The sequence below is a fragment of the Gnatocerus cornutus genome, chromosome 10 (genome assembly GCF_029298725.1).
Source record: "Gnatocerus cornutus isolate USDA-ARS CGAHR chromosome 10, icGnaCorn1.1, whole genome shotgun sequence".
NCBI classification, from domain to species: domain Eukaryota; kingdom Metazoa; phylum Arthropoda; class Insecta; order Coleoptera; family Tenebrionidae; genus Gnatocerus; species Gnatocerus cornutus.
The window spans coordinates 975,531-989,577 of NC_142242.1; the positions used below are offsets into that span (position 1 = coordinate 975,531).

Here is a 14,047-nt window from a genome sequence, read left to right on the forward strand (position 1 = left end):
ATCCATGATATTCAGATTATTTTAGACTTGGTTTTTGTACCTGTTTTTTCATTCTCATTTTTTATGCGAAATCTGATGAAATAACAATTTTTTTCTTCAGCTGTATCTAAACATTTCTGGATATTATGTAATTATAATTTTCCTCCAGAGAAGTAAATTAAATGAAGACATGAATAATTTTTTTTTTTCAAAGTAGTCGATTCTTCTGGTGGCCGCCGCCGCCAGTGCAGCACAAAAGGCGTTGTAAGTTATCTGTAGTTACTTGAGTATAATCTGTATGGCCGTCGTGAACGAAAGGCCAGGTGAAGAAGTAACATCCAACAGAGAACAGAGCAAGCGTGAGTACAGCTGTCCCTTTGAAAAAGCTCCCAGGGGAGTACATGGGAGGGTTCAGGACGAGTCCATCCTTGAAATGAAATATTCTGATTGGTAGCTTTCAGCCAGTTACAATCTTATTGGCCAATCCGAAGCATCCTCAGCCTCTTTTGCTCGTCCTCTGCCGTGGCCTCCTAATTATGCAAATGGCCCTGCTCACCTAATGTTACCACCATCAGTCTCCTGTTTGCGCTTTTCCCAAAACTAGCAGGCCAAAGTTCAACCAGTCATCAGTTTTTAATTTAGAGATTTACTTTTAATGCCGTTTTGATATGGGCATCAGTGGATAGTGTGAAACTCGGAAAGGACACGTTTGAATTATTGCAAGGATAGTGATATGGAATTTTGTTAGTATGGGTTTTATAGTGATCCTGTTGGCTTATACAAGTCGTGGTGACATCGATATCTGCTGGGTTTGAATTCTACATCTCACTTCAATTATTAGGTAAGGAAAAAAACGCACGTAAAATCCCCCAAATTAAAGCTCCGTTTTCTAACAAATATATCTAAACCCAACCCTAAATTTATTGTTATAGTTTGCAAAGAAACCCCAAACGCTGTAATATTTCGGTTTTAGCTATCAAAAGCATACAATTTAAACGCGTTACCACACTAGCGAGCAATTTTTGCAGAATTCTCTATTTTCGGTTCAGAATTTGAAAAAGAGCAATTTTTGCAGAATTCTCTATTTTCGGTTCAGAATTTGAAAAAGATAACATCGTTTTTTTGGCAAAAGAACTTTTATTACCATTGGTATTAAATGGTATCAAAAACTCTGCCAAAAATTTTATCACTTAATTATAACCCTACATTATATATATTTATAATATTCGTTTTTCGATATTAACTCAAATTGTTTAAAGCAAACAAAACCATTAAAATCAATATAATAAATATGATAATTAATATAATAAAATAAATAATGGATAGTATAATAAACTCGATACATATTCGAAATTCTAGTCTCTGGATATTAGGTATGTTTGATTTGAAGTAAATAATTTAGAGTCTCATTCCCTGATTTACAAACTACATACATAGTTCTATATTAATTATAATAGAAGTTTCGTGTATTATTGGTAAAGATTTCTACACAGTTGATAACTAGATAATGTTCAAATTAAAAAAATTTAAACATGTAAGTCGAACTCATGTCAAAAAATATGATTTTATGACAACGAAATCCGTTTTTTATCTTTCCGCCGTCTCAAAAGGATAAAATTAGCTTGGATTTGATTTAAAACGTTGCACATACGTTATATACCACTGACATTTGTCATTTCAAATTTAATTTAGTTTGACTTTTTGCAGCACAATCTACAATGCTAAATTTTTTATTGTCCCAGTTTTTCGTCAACAAAATCGTAAAATATTGCTAACTTCAGTATCTACAACCGAATTTTATTCAATTAGGTCGAATACTGGGTTAGCTTTTGGTTCTAATTTACTATGAAGTCTTTTATAGAGCGTTATTAAATAAATTTAATCAAAAACTCTTAATTTATTATTGTGGCCAAACTTTATGGGGTGATCCCGTGATAAACTGTAATTGGCGCCTGTCAAAAACATCACAATGATGGCCGATCAGCGACGCCATGACAGTCGTCAAAAAGTTATAATGATTTCCACGAAATTAACGCGTGATAAAAAAAAAATTTCATCAAGATGCCTCTAAATTTTGTCGTGTTATTTATTGTCTCATCAAAGTGACAACTCTAAAACAAAAAAAAAAACTGCGAAAATTTGCAATAAATTGTATTCTGTGTTATTTGTTAATATAACCAATAAACATTTGTATTTATTTTGTCTTCAAATATGAAAAATATATTTCCAAGCAATTATTTACATGACTGTTTATCCGCGCAGTTGTACGCAAACAATCGCTTATATTTCTTACATTATCGGAATGAGAATGTCCTCAAGAGTTCTTGTACAGCTGAAAAACAAAACTAGGGTCGGCTATTATTTTTGAACCCTCTATAATTTAAACACTCCACCACTTAAACGTTGCATAACCAATCAATATTTATCGTAGAACGAGTATAGTACTCAGGAATACGTTGCCATTGTTTAAACTGCAAACAAAACAGTTGGTATATGAGCTGGTATATTTTAATCGTATATTGTAATAATTGTTAAATGTAGTTGATGAGCTGGTATTTTTTTGGGGAGTAATGAGATTATTAAGTATTTATCGTAAAGGGTAGCTTTGCAAATACCGTATATGAACCCCTTAGAACGGTATTCAGACGATTGAATCCCATTTAGAAGTATCCCGTTTCCGTTCACGCTTTACAAATAACCCTCTGCGAAATTTCTCGCTTCATAACAGTATATTTAGTCGGAATCTAAAGTCAGTCTGTTGAAGCGTCAATCCTATAAAAAAATGTTTAAACTTATCTAAAATCCCACGTTCTCACTTCTAAACCATCCGACGGCACTAAAAAGTTCCAAAACGTTTCTTTCTCAGTTTGAACTGAAACCGTCGCGCGTAATTTCGTATTCCGAAACGGAAGTAGATATATCAAAGTCCAAATAAATGTTCAGAGTTATTTGTCTATCGTTTTACTCAAACTTGTTTTAATTTATTTTGATTTGATCAACCCTATTTAAAATCAACTTTATTCTAATGTGAAATCAACAATTTATTCAAATTTATTCGACTTCATTCAGATACAATCTGAATTAATCAAACCTAGTTAAGCTTGCTCAGGTGTATTCTCATTTCGGCGGTTCAGTTTTAATCAATTCGTCTGATTTAGTTGAATAGTTGAACCAAATTCAAACTATTTCTAGGAGTTTGATTAGTTTATTCAGATTTGGTCCCGACAACTCGTTTTTGTACAAGTTGATGAAATCATTTGTAAAATTTTGTAGTGTGGTTAAACTTCAGTTTGATTGTGGTAACTAAATTTAATCAAAATCCGTCAGATTTAGCAGACTTAGTTGAGCTAAATCTAAACTATTCCTATGAGTTTGATTAGTTTATACAGATTTGGTCACAACTCGAATTTTTACGAGTTGATCAAACCATTTGGCTTTTTTTGATCAAATTTTGCAGTTTGGAGAAACTTTAGATTAATTCCGCTAGCTAAATTTAATCAAATTTCGTCCGATTTACCTGAGATAGTTGAACTAAATTAAAACCATTCATAGGAGTTTGATCAGTTTATTCAGATTTGGTCTCGACAACTCAATTTTTTTACGAGTTGATCAAATCAATTGTCTTTCTTTGATCAAACTGTGTGGTTTGGTTAAACTTTAGTTTGATTCCGCTAACTAAATTTAATCAAATTTCTTCAGATTTAGATGAGTGAGTTGAAGTAAATTCAAACTGCTCCTAAGAGTTTTATCAATTCACTCATATTTGGTCTTATTTTGATCAAACTTTGTAGTCTGGTTAAAATTTAATCAAAATTCGTCAGATTTAGCTGAGTTGGTTAAACTAAATTTAAGTGCTGGAAGATTGATCAAATTATTCAAATTTAGTCTCGGATTTATACGATATAATCAAATCATTTATTTTAATAAAATTTTGTAGTTTGGTTGAACATTTGTTTCATTCCGCTAACTAGATTTAAATCGCTTGGATTTAAGAAATGTGTTTTTCTGGTTACCCCAATTTAGGTATTCAAATTTCGTCTAAACTGATCAGATTTTTTTTGATTTTTAGTTGATCTAGTTAAGGTGAATCTAGTTAGACTGAAGTTAATTGGGGTAAAAGATTGAATATTTCTTTCGATTTTGGATGACTAATTTGGAAGCGTATTGAAGTGGCGAAAAAAATCTCGCAGTGAAACAAAAGCTGTTTACATAAGTTGATTCCCATCAGAATGGAACAATAAAAGATAAATCTGTAGTGAGGTCATTTGGGAATATAATTGGCATAGTGAGTGGCAATACGAAGCGAGGTATGGTATACGGGATACGTTATCGAGCTTATGACGAATTGAACCGTGGTAGAAAGGCAGCCCCTAGAGACGCTCCCGCCACACCGCCTCTTTTCCGCCGCCCCCGTTTGGCACGCCTCTTAGGCGCGGCTGTAATTATCTATGTTAAATATTTACTCTGCATTTACCTTTTAACCATTCGGATCGACTTTAAGCGGACGATCATGTACGCATTGCTATGCCATTTCCGTTTCCCCTCGGCTACGCAAACCCTATACAATTTTTAATTTGTTTTCTATCTTTAATTTACTCTCGGTACTTTCTTATACTTGAAAATACTTCACGAGGGGATAATTAAAGTTTGTTTTTCAATAAAATAAGATTTCGGCTCTAATGCAAAATCAATACCAGCTTCTATAAGTGCAAGGGATAAAATAACCAGACTCTTCCATCAAAATTCATTTCAATTAAACTCAATTAATTTTGGATATCCTGCATTGCAACTGGTCTAGTTAAATTTGATTTCATAAAATCAGTCCGATTTGATCGATTTTAATCTAAGTTTAGTTCAATTTCATCAAACAGTCAAAGTTTAGATAAATTTTGTCACGTTCAATCATTTTAATCCGAATTTAGCCTTTAATCAGATTCTTTCAACTTGAACAATTTATTTTAATCCGAGCTGGTCTCAAGGGCTCCAAATGCCTTTAAATGACAATTTAAAGCAGTCAAAAGTAAGATGTTCTCTAATTTTACAGAAAATCGAGTAATTCAATCGAATTCGGTCAAATTTGGTTCATTTGAGACTCAATTAAATCTAATTTAGCCTTGTCTTGATCCAACTTACTAAGAATTTTTTATAAAAAAATTTGGGAATGGAGTAAATAACCAAAATTGGCACCCTAACCCAGCGCATCCACCATTTTTCAAATTTTCAAATTTATTATCAATTCAGTTGTCTACTCCTATTTTAAATTGTCAGTTGAGCACTAATAAGTTTGGTTTTGATTTAAGGTAGAAAATGTCAAAACTCACGTATGTTGAAAAAAATTTGACAGCACTTTGACATTTGTCATTTAAACATCGTAATTTTGTTTTTTATCAAAAAATTGAGGTTTTCTGAAAAACAAAAAAATCACTCCAACGTGTCTTCTATGTCTCTCTTTTGTTTCGGTTTCTTCAATCAAAGACGTGACTTGAAATTTCAAAGCCAGCTGAGGATGAGCTTTTTTTATCGCATGATGAATTTGAAATTTCAGGTCATGTCTTTGATTAAAGAAACAGTCTTTTGTGTTTTGTCAAACTAAGAATTTTGTAAAAAAAATTTAGAAAACAATTTTTTGGGTTTCAAGTCAATTCCCATCTAATATTCTCAAAATTGACTCGTGTCAAAATGACAGTTTTAAGAACGCGCTGTGAGATGAGTTTTTATTTGTTCGTTCGATATAAATAGCAAATTAAAAAAATAATATAAATGAAAAGTAGCAATTTGTCCCAGCGCATCCACCATTGTTGCTAACAGAATGAACCGCAAAAATTGGCACCGAAAGAACAAACTAGGTAAAAATGTGTCTCACTTTGTCTGCGTGTTATCAGTGTAAGTAGCTCACGATAATCCCCACGTAGAAAATCCTGGGAGTTTGATAAAAATTCTCGTATCTCTATCGATCTGTTTTCCTGACATTTCACCCGGTAAAACGCTTAATTAGTGGTTTTTAATTCTGTCTGTCTTTGTTTCTTCTTTCATTACCCTTTTCCTATGTAAAGTAATTATCCTGGATGACCACGCCAGGACTATTCCAGGTGTAAATTTAATTATTAATAATGCGCGGTAGTGAGAGAAGTCGTAGCTCCTTCAAAGCAGTGGATTTGACGTTAAAGAGCAATATCGATTAGTCTGGAAAAAGAATTGCACAATAAAAAAGCAGCTGGGAAAGATTTCGAGCGATTTAAAATGACAAACTAAAGCTGCAGTCGGCAGTAATTACGACATATGTCAGAAAATCCAAGAAAACCACAGGGGAGAGATCCTGTGGCACACAATGAATAATTGTGAACCAGAAATTACGGTGCAGCCTCAAACCCTCAGAATATTTTACTGCGACTCTGAATCTGATCACTCTCCAACGATTCGTGCCAACTCCTGTCACCCCGCCTGCCATTGTTAAGGGCATGTCAACATTTCAGCACCGGGAAACAACGAATCCGCCCCTCTGTACTCTCTCTACATCATTTACAAGCTCAAAGTCTGCTTTAAGAACCAAATAGATTTAAATTTGTATTCGGAAATTTTTAGTGAGTGTGTTTCAGGTTGCGGTCGTAGAAAGACAATATTAATCATCAGATTGTCGGATAGACGAAGATTGCATGGATAACCGCTCTTTACATGAAACTTAGTAATTTAGGTTTGGCGATTTAGCATACGCCCAAAGTGCTTGTTCCCAGCACGTGCACTGATGTTTGATATTAAAGAGCGACATGTGACCTATGCACACCCTCTTTAATTCAAATGTTCTAGCCTTTTGGAGTCTTTATATTACCTTAACATCCGGGCACGTGTTCAATGTTCAGAGGTGTACCGCTGTAGAATCGCATTTCCGACATTCACCGGAAACCAGAAAAACCCTGTATGATTACTGGCTAATTATTTGATATGAGAAATTAGACTGAAGGATTTACATACATGACTAAATGAACACCGGAAATTTCAACCCCGAGCTAAAATTTTTCGTAACTTTAAAATTACCGTGCTCCACTAAATGAAAATTGATTTATCGGTTACTATAAGCGTTGCGTTAACCCCTTCAATCTAAATTAGTTTATTTTGGAATGTGTATATCTGGTTAGCCGCTTCAATTACACGGATACAGCCGTTTTGCAAATGTATACCTAAAGCGGGCTTTCATTTCGCTTAATATCCCGATAATTTACATTGATTAATTTCCTCCCCATGATGCTAAGGGCGATACAAAAAAGGTTTCAAGATAAAGCTTCAATTTTGGGGCAAATTAGTATCTCGTGGCTTATTCTGACCAGTTAGTTGTTCTCTTTAAAAATGCAGGGAAGTTTTCAGCACACGCAAGCCAACAGTAAAACCAAGATAATATATGCACGTCCGGCAGGGCAGTAGTCAAACCATCACGAGCTGGCCATCGACGCTCGCATTTATCTTGGAGATAGAAGCAACCTGACAGTCCAGTAAGTCGGTGTTCACCTAGACGCCGTTACGCCCGATACGGCCTAAATCACGCAATAAACAGACCAAATTTATCACCTTTCACATGACTTGCTTAATCGGAATGAACTATCACAACCCCACTGGCTCAGAATTCGTAATTGTGCATCTAAGTGAATTTTAATGTCATAAAAACTAGATGAAGGTTGCGCGTTTTGATTCTATAATTTTGTTTGGCCACCGAGTATTGGAATATCCAAACATGCAGTCAATGCATTCGAATATGATAAATGAAAACCAATCTGTGCTACCCCCACGTAATCGCTATAAGTGACAATGGTTATTATAGATTGGGTGTGTCGTTTACGAAGGGGGAGAAGGGTAGTAATCATGGTCAATTAACAAGGAGAGGTATTTGGTTCTAACACGATCTGGCGATGTCATTGTCAAGCTGCGTCGGATGACACGCTGGGAGATTTTTATTGAATGCCCTTCGACCACAGACTTGATCGACGATCATTTCAGTCATAAAGGGCGGCATATTAGCTACCTTCCCGGCTGCCGACACTCCTAATACAGATTTCCGAAATGACTATAATCCTCATTCCTTTTAGGGTGCATCGGAAATGGATTTATTAATTGATGTTTTCGATTGGAATGTAACTAGCGCCAAACATCACACTAATAACTTCCCCATCAACAACACGAAATATTCACTATAAACCCACACAGCTCCCTTTTGTCCTTAATTTACTTTTTTTTTGCTATCAAATGGCTCGTGCCCCATTTAATATTAGGTTGTCAGGCTATGATCAGATGCAGATGCAAGGAAGTGGTTGTAAGACGATCAAATATCGCGCATCCGCCTTAAAGTTATTGTAGACTCCTGTCGCGTCAAGACGCAACAATAAAAAGCGGAAAAGTTGTTTGCCGGAAGAAGTCGCAGATGCTCGTGCCTATTGTAAAACGAAAGGGCTTTATTAAAACTCGAGAGCACCTACTACCGTAATAAACGTGCCAATGGTCTCAGAACTGTTGCTCGTTATTACCCTCACAAAAATATTTTATATTTCCAAATTCAATTTCTACTTTTCTAGTTTTGTCTACGTTTTAGTTACAAATTTTAGACAGTAATATTTTTCATTTTTATCATGCCATCTATCGTGGGATAAAAACCAACTCATTCTAAGTTGACTTTGAAATTTTAAGTCATGTCTTTGATCGAAGAAAAAGTTTTTTGTTTTTATGAGGTAATTTGACGTTGTCAAACTGAGGTTTGCTTTCTATTTTTTGCATTTCAAGATAGTTTTTCTCTAAAGTAACCCCAAAATTCCAAAAATGACTAAAGGTAAATTTTTAATTTATCGCTCCTTATAAAGTCGATAAGATGACAAGAATTTGGAGAACTTAAAGGCAGCTTTGGAGCTCTCAAGTTCTCAGTTAAAAGAAGCACAACCAGTGTGACTAGAAAAATTTGACAAAATAACGGAGTTTTGAAAAAAAATGTCGAATTTTGCTCGAAAATTTGATGATTTTTGGCCCGCCAAAATTACATTTTTTATACGATCGAAAATCTAGAGGGTCTTCGTACAGAAAACATATACAAAATAAAACAAAAAAAAATTCAAAGCGATCGGATGATTTGTCTGAGTTACAACTGCAGCAAATTTGAAAAATGTAGTTTCGAGAAAAACGCAATTAAAGATAACTTTATTGTAGTTAATAGCTATATTAGTTATATTAGAAACTATTTAAAATATTTATTTGAAATTTTTGTATGTTATTTTTAAAGGTACAGACTATCGGAAAATGTAAATTTTTTTTATTTTTTTTTATTGGTATTACAATTTTACATTTTGAAAGCGTGTTTATAATCATCTCAAAACTTTATATTTGACATTTCAGTGACCGTTAAAATCTCAAATTAGTGTTGAGAACATCGTCAAGTTTAGTCATTTTAGATTCACTTTGACACATCGAATAAAATATCAGTTACTGTAAAGTTTTTACTTTTTTCAAAAATTGAATTCTTTTCTTTATTTCTATCACAAATATCGATGAATATCAAACCCGATATACCCTGTGGTCCCCAAAATTTTTACTTGAAGGAAAGAGGCAAACATAAAAGTCATGTCAGAGCGAAATTTTAGTTTTTGACATAACCTTTATTTTTTTATAAATAATATTACGAAGGTGCAAATAACAAATGCATTGGAACAAACCCCAAATTCAATAATTTATTAAAAATAAATTGAATGACAAATGTCAATTTTCTCATTTCTTTTATTTTCTAGATTCTGTAGATTTTCAATTTGATTGTCAATTTTTAGATCTTTCAATTCTTTGCTCCAGATTAAATTATTCAAAAATAATTATTAGATCCTTGCGAGACTATTTAATAAGAAGAACGTAAAAACCTAATTCCTCGCTGTTCAGAACGCTCAGAGGCTTTGCAGCTTTTTGAGAATCATGAGTCCATTCGAATGTATTTTTTTGTTTTAGGAGACGACAGCAACCATGGCGGCGGAAAATTCAACGCGTCTTCACCCAGAATCGTCGGATCCGAGCACGACATCGTCTCGAAGTTTGAATTTCTCCATCGCAAAAATAATGGAACCTGATAACAAATCGTTACGAAAATCCAGTGATGATAAGAATAGTAAATTTGTAAATATCACATATCCGACGTCTTTTGAGTCAGCTTTTAAAAAGTACGTTCCAAACATGTTACGATCACAAGACTTATTACAGCAATATCCATTAGTGTATTATCATCCTAGTCAGTTGATGTTGAGTTCTGTATCGGTTTATTCTTCCGCTTCGGAAACCACGGCTATTTCCAATAATCCATCAATAGCAGCACCTATACAGTTTAGTTCAAATAAGCCATGTCCTTCCAATAAACGAAATTCCGAAGCTAAATCTTCTGTAGTCAACACTTCGGCCACAGCTAACAAACAAAAGAGTTTTGAATGTGGAGAATGCGGGAAGGTGTTTAATGCACATTACAATTTGACTAGACATATGCCTGTGCATACTGGAGCGAGACCTTTTGTCTGCAAAATCTGCGGAAAAGGCTTCCGACAAGCATCTACACTGTGCCGGCATAAGATTATCCACACGTCTGAAAAACCACATAAATGTCACACTTGTGGAAAAGCGTTCAATCGCTCCTCTACTCTGAACACGCATGCACGCATTCATGCGGGCTACAAACCATTTGTCTGCGAATATTGTGGAAAAGGCTTTCATCAAAAAGGTAATTACAAAAACCACAAGCTTACTCACAGTGGAGAAAAAGCCTATAAATGTTCCGTTTGTTCGAAGGCTTTCCATCAAATTTACAATTTAACTTTCCACATGCACACTCATAATGATAAGAAACCATTCACGTGTAGAGTCTGTGGTAAGGGCTTTTGTCGCAACTTCGATCTGAAAAAACACATGAGGAAACTCCATGAAAATACGGCGACTTCAGAAGCTGATTTTGTTAGCAACACCACACCATCCACTGTTTATCCTAATGAAAGAAACCTTCATCATTTTATTAGTCCATTTTTGCGACCACCCGTTCCAGTATACTCGAAATTGTTGTGACCTTATTAAAATATTTTTTAATTATCATGTATATTGTAAGAAATGTAATTCTAATTTACGACCGTAACTCCACGATTTTAAATGATCTCTTTGTTGATGTGCAATATATGCAGAGGAGTTGGGTCACAGATTTTTTTTGTGGCAACTGTACCTACTGCTTAAACAAAATGTATAAATTGTGTAATTTAGTACCATATAATATAATCAAATAAATGTTATTTAATACTACATTTCGTGTTTGATTTATGACATCGTAAAATTAAATATATGAGGTGATAATAGAACACTTTACATTAGAACGCTCTGCACAGCTTCAACAATGTTACATTATCCTTTTTAAATTACCAGTTTACAACTTGGGCGGATTTAATTTCACACTCATTAGAAAATTTATTTTATTAAGATAGTAATCTCGTTTGATTTCTTCTGAGAAGAACCACAATTTTGCTGTTTGAAATTACATGAGGTGAGTTTCTCTTTGAGAATCTTATATAAAAAAAAATATGAAAATGAAAGACAATTTTTCAAAAAGTTCAAAAAGTTAAACATCTTTAAAGCCACAGTTCTAAAAATATTTGTAATAAAGGAGGAATGCGTAAATTTGAATAAAGAAAATACATTTTTGTGACACAAGTAAACGCAAATGTGATACTCATCAATAAGATTTTTTGTACAAATAATTTATGAGATAAATGTACAAAAAATTAAGGAATCCTATAATCGATAATGCTTATTGTAGTATTGCATAAAAATATAAAGTTTCAACTTGTTTATCACCTAGAATCCTCAACCATTCTTGCTTATTAAATAAGGAGAATTTCAGCTGTAAAAATATGTACATTAATAAATACGATATCATAGTTAACTAGAAATTAATTACTAAATAAAGTTAAAATTCTTTACTTTTAAATCATTCTGAAGCCTGACTTGAGAGCACAGACGGATGTCGGTAGGATTCAAAATTAGAGGTTTCGTTTTCTGGCAGAAATAATTGCCCATTTTGCTTGGCACTTTTGTTTCCCAAATTTCCAGACCATTGAATAAAAGAATTAAATTTAAGTTTCACAGGATTTGAGCGGAAATGGATTAAGATCGGTTGAAGCCCCGGGCCGATGAAAAAGTATTGGGTCTATAAAAAGAAGAAATAAATATCTTAAGATTTTTTTGTATTCTCTTTAGAGTTTCTACAGACGCTTTATCAGTTCTGCTTGATTTTCTAGGATTCTCTTTGAATTTTTTAAATACCTTGTAAATTGTATTAAGATTTTTCTAATTTTTTTTTGAAAAATCTAAATTTTTTGGATGTCATAAGTTCTCATTGTGTCCACCCCATTTTCTCTCTACTATTTCTCTACTATTTTTTTGTATTCACTTTAAATTTATTTAGGTAGACACTGTCTGATTTCTCAAGATTTTCGAAATTATCTTAGATATTTTAGAATCTTAGATTCTTATAAATTAATGACTCTTACATTTTATCTTCTTAAATTGTCTATTTGTGTATTTGTTTTTATTCAAATAAATTTATGAATTCTTTAAGATCGTGGAATTAATATTTTTAGACTCTTCTAGATTCTCTAGATTTGCCTTCAATTTTTTATTTGTCTTTAGAATCTTTGATTCTTTTTAGATCTTCTCTAATTTCTGTAGATCCTCTTGATTTTCTTTAGATTCGCTCTAAGTCCTCTTCGACTTACTTCGAATTTTCCTCAAATTCCGTCTAAATTTTTTATATTCTCCAGAAATTTTGTATTGATTTTTTATATTGTCTATGCGCATACATTCTCTTTGAATTCTTCTTAGGGGCTCTTGAGTTTTTAGATTTACACATTTTTTTCGATTCTTCTTGTTTTTTTTTAATTTTTTTTCCTTTCTCTTTAAGCTTTCATTAGAACTTCAAGATTTTTGTACAATTTGTTCTTAAACTCTCTTAATATTTTTCCCAGATCCTATAGATTAATATATATACAAAGGGGCTAATGCCCCATAATAAAAGTACTTAAATCGTTTTCATAAAAATAAATATTATTTTGTAAAACATTTTCAGTTTTGTTCATGTTGCATTATCCTTACAGCTAATAAAAAATAAAAACAATTTTTTAAAATTAATTCGCCTTTTTTTTGTCCTGCAAGCGCTTATTTGAGTTTGAATCAATTTTTTTTAAATTGTCAAATCCACTGAATTATTCAAAAACCCTGAAACCTGAAGATTATATCCTTTGGATTATAAATTCGAGACATTTTGTTAAAATCCGTACCAGTTTCAGCGGCTAAAGAGTGAAGATTTGACAATTTGTGTCTGTGTCGGCGGCGGGAGCATCTGTTTTTATTGAATAATGATGGTCTTGGACATTATATTATCACGTCATGTTCCGAAAATCAGTTAAGTGAATCGATGTAAAGCGATCCCCGTCAACATGAATCATTGTAGTAGTGGTATTATTCGCAAAGCCCTGGGGAAGAGCATCATAGCGGTGATCACCAGTTCCTTTCGGTCGTTGGTTTTGATTGCGTAAATATTTGCCGAAACGAAATATGGGAATAAAGAAGCAACCACATGAATAGTGTCCTTCATCTTTGAACAACCTCATATGTCCAATGTGGTAATCGTAATGCAGTCTAGCAAGATTACGTGCTTCTCTTCCCCTTGAATGGTCAGCTACAACAGTTTTTCTGCTAATATCCTTAAGCAGATTACATCCTTCGGGTGTTGTTGCTTTGTTGGCCTTTGCCAAATGCCGCTCGAATCTCACTCTTGTTTATTTTCTAATAGCCCGCTTATCGTCAATATGTTGTTTTCTGATCGTTTTAAATGGCTTATCCGCCTTGCGTATTTTTACGAAATTTGATGTGACAGGGGATACCACGAATATGGTCATCCTCAAACGCAGTTTTTAGAATTATTTAAATCGCTGCTTTCAAAAGCGTCTAAAGAAATGTTCAATACACTACATATCCGATTCGAAGCCAGCAGTTTCTCAACTTATTTAAAATTTAAATCAAATGTCAA

At 33.4% G+C, this 14,047-nt stretch overlaps 1 protein-coding gene across 1 annotated transcript; it reads left to right on the forward strand.

The window, feature by feature from the left end:
• Positions 1–502: 502 nt before the first annotated feature.
• On the forward strand, positions 503–11,173 carry LOC148166965 (uncharacterized). Its single transcript, XM_088047670.1, has 2 exons — positions 503–820; positions 9,943–11,173. The coding sequence occupies exon 2, from the start codon at positions 9,958–9,960 to the stop codon at positions 11,035–11,037; it is 1,080 nt and encodes a 359-aa protein (XP_087903796.1). The 5' UTR covers positions 503–820; positions 9,943–9,957; the 3' UTR covers positions 11,038–11,173.
• The last annotated feature ends 2,874 nt before the right edge of the window (positions 11,174–14,047 follow it).

Coding starts and splice junctions, on each gene's coding strand:
- LOC148166965 (XM_088047670.1), top strand. CDS start 9,958: ATGGCGGCGGAAAATTCAACGCGTCTTCACCCAGAATCGTCGGATCCG.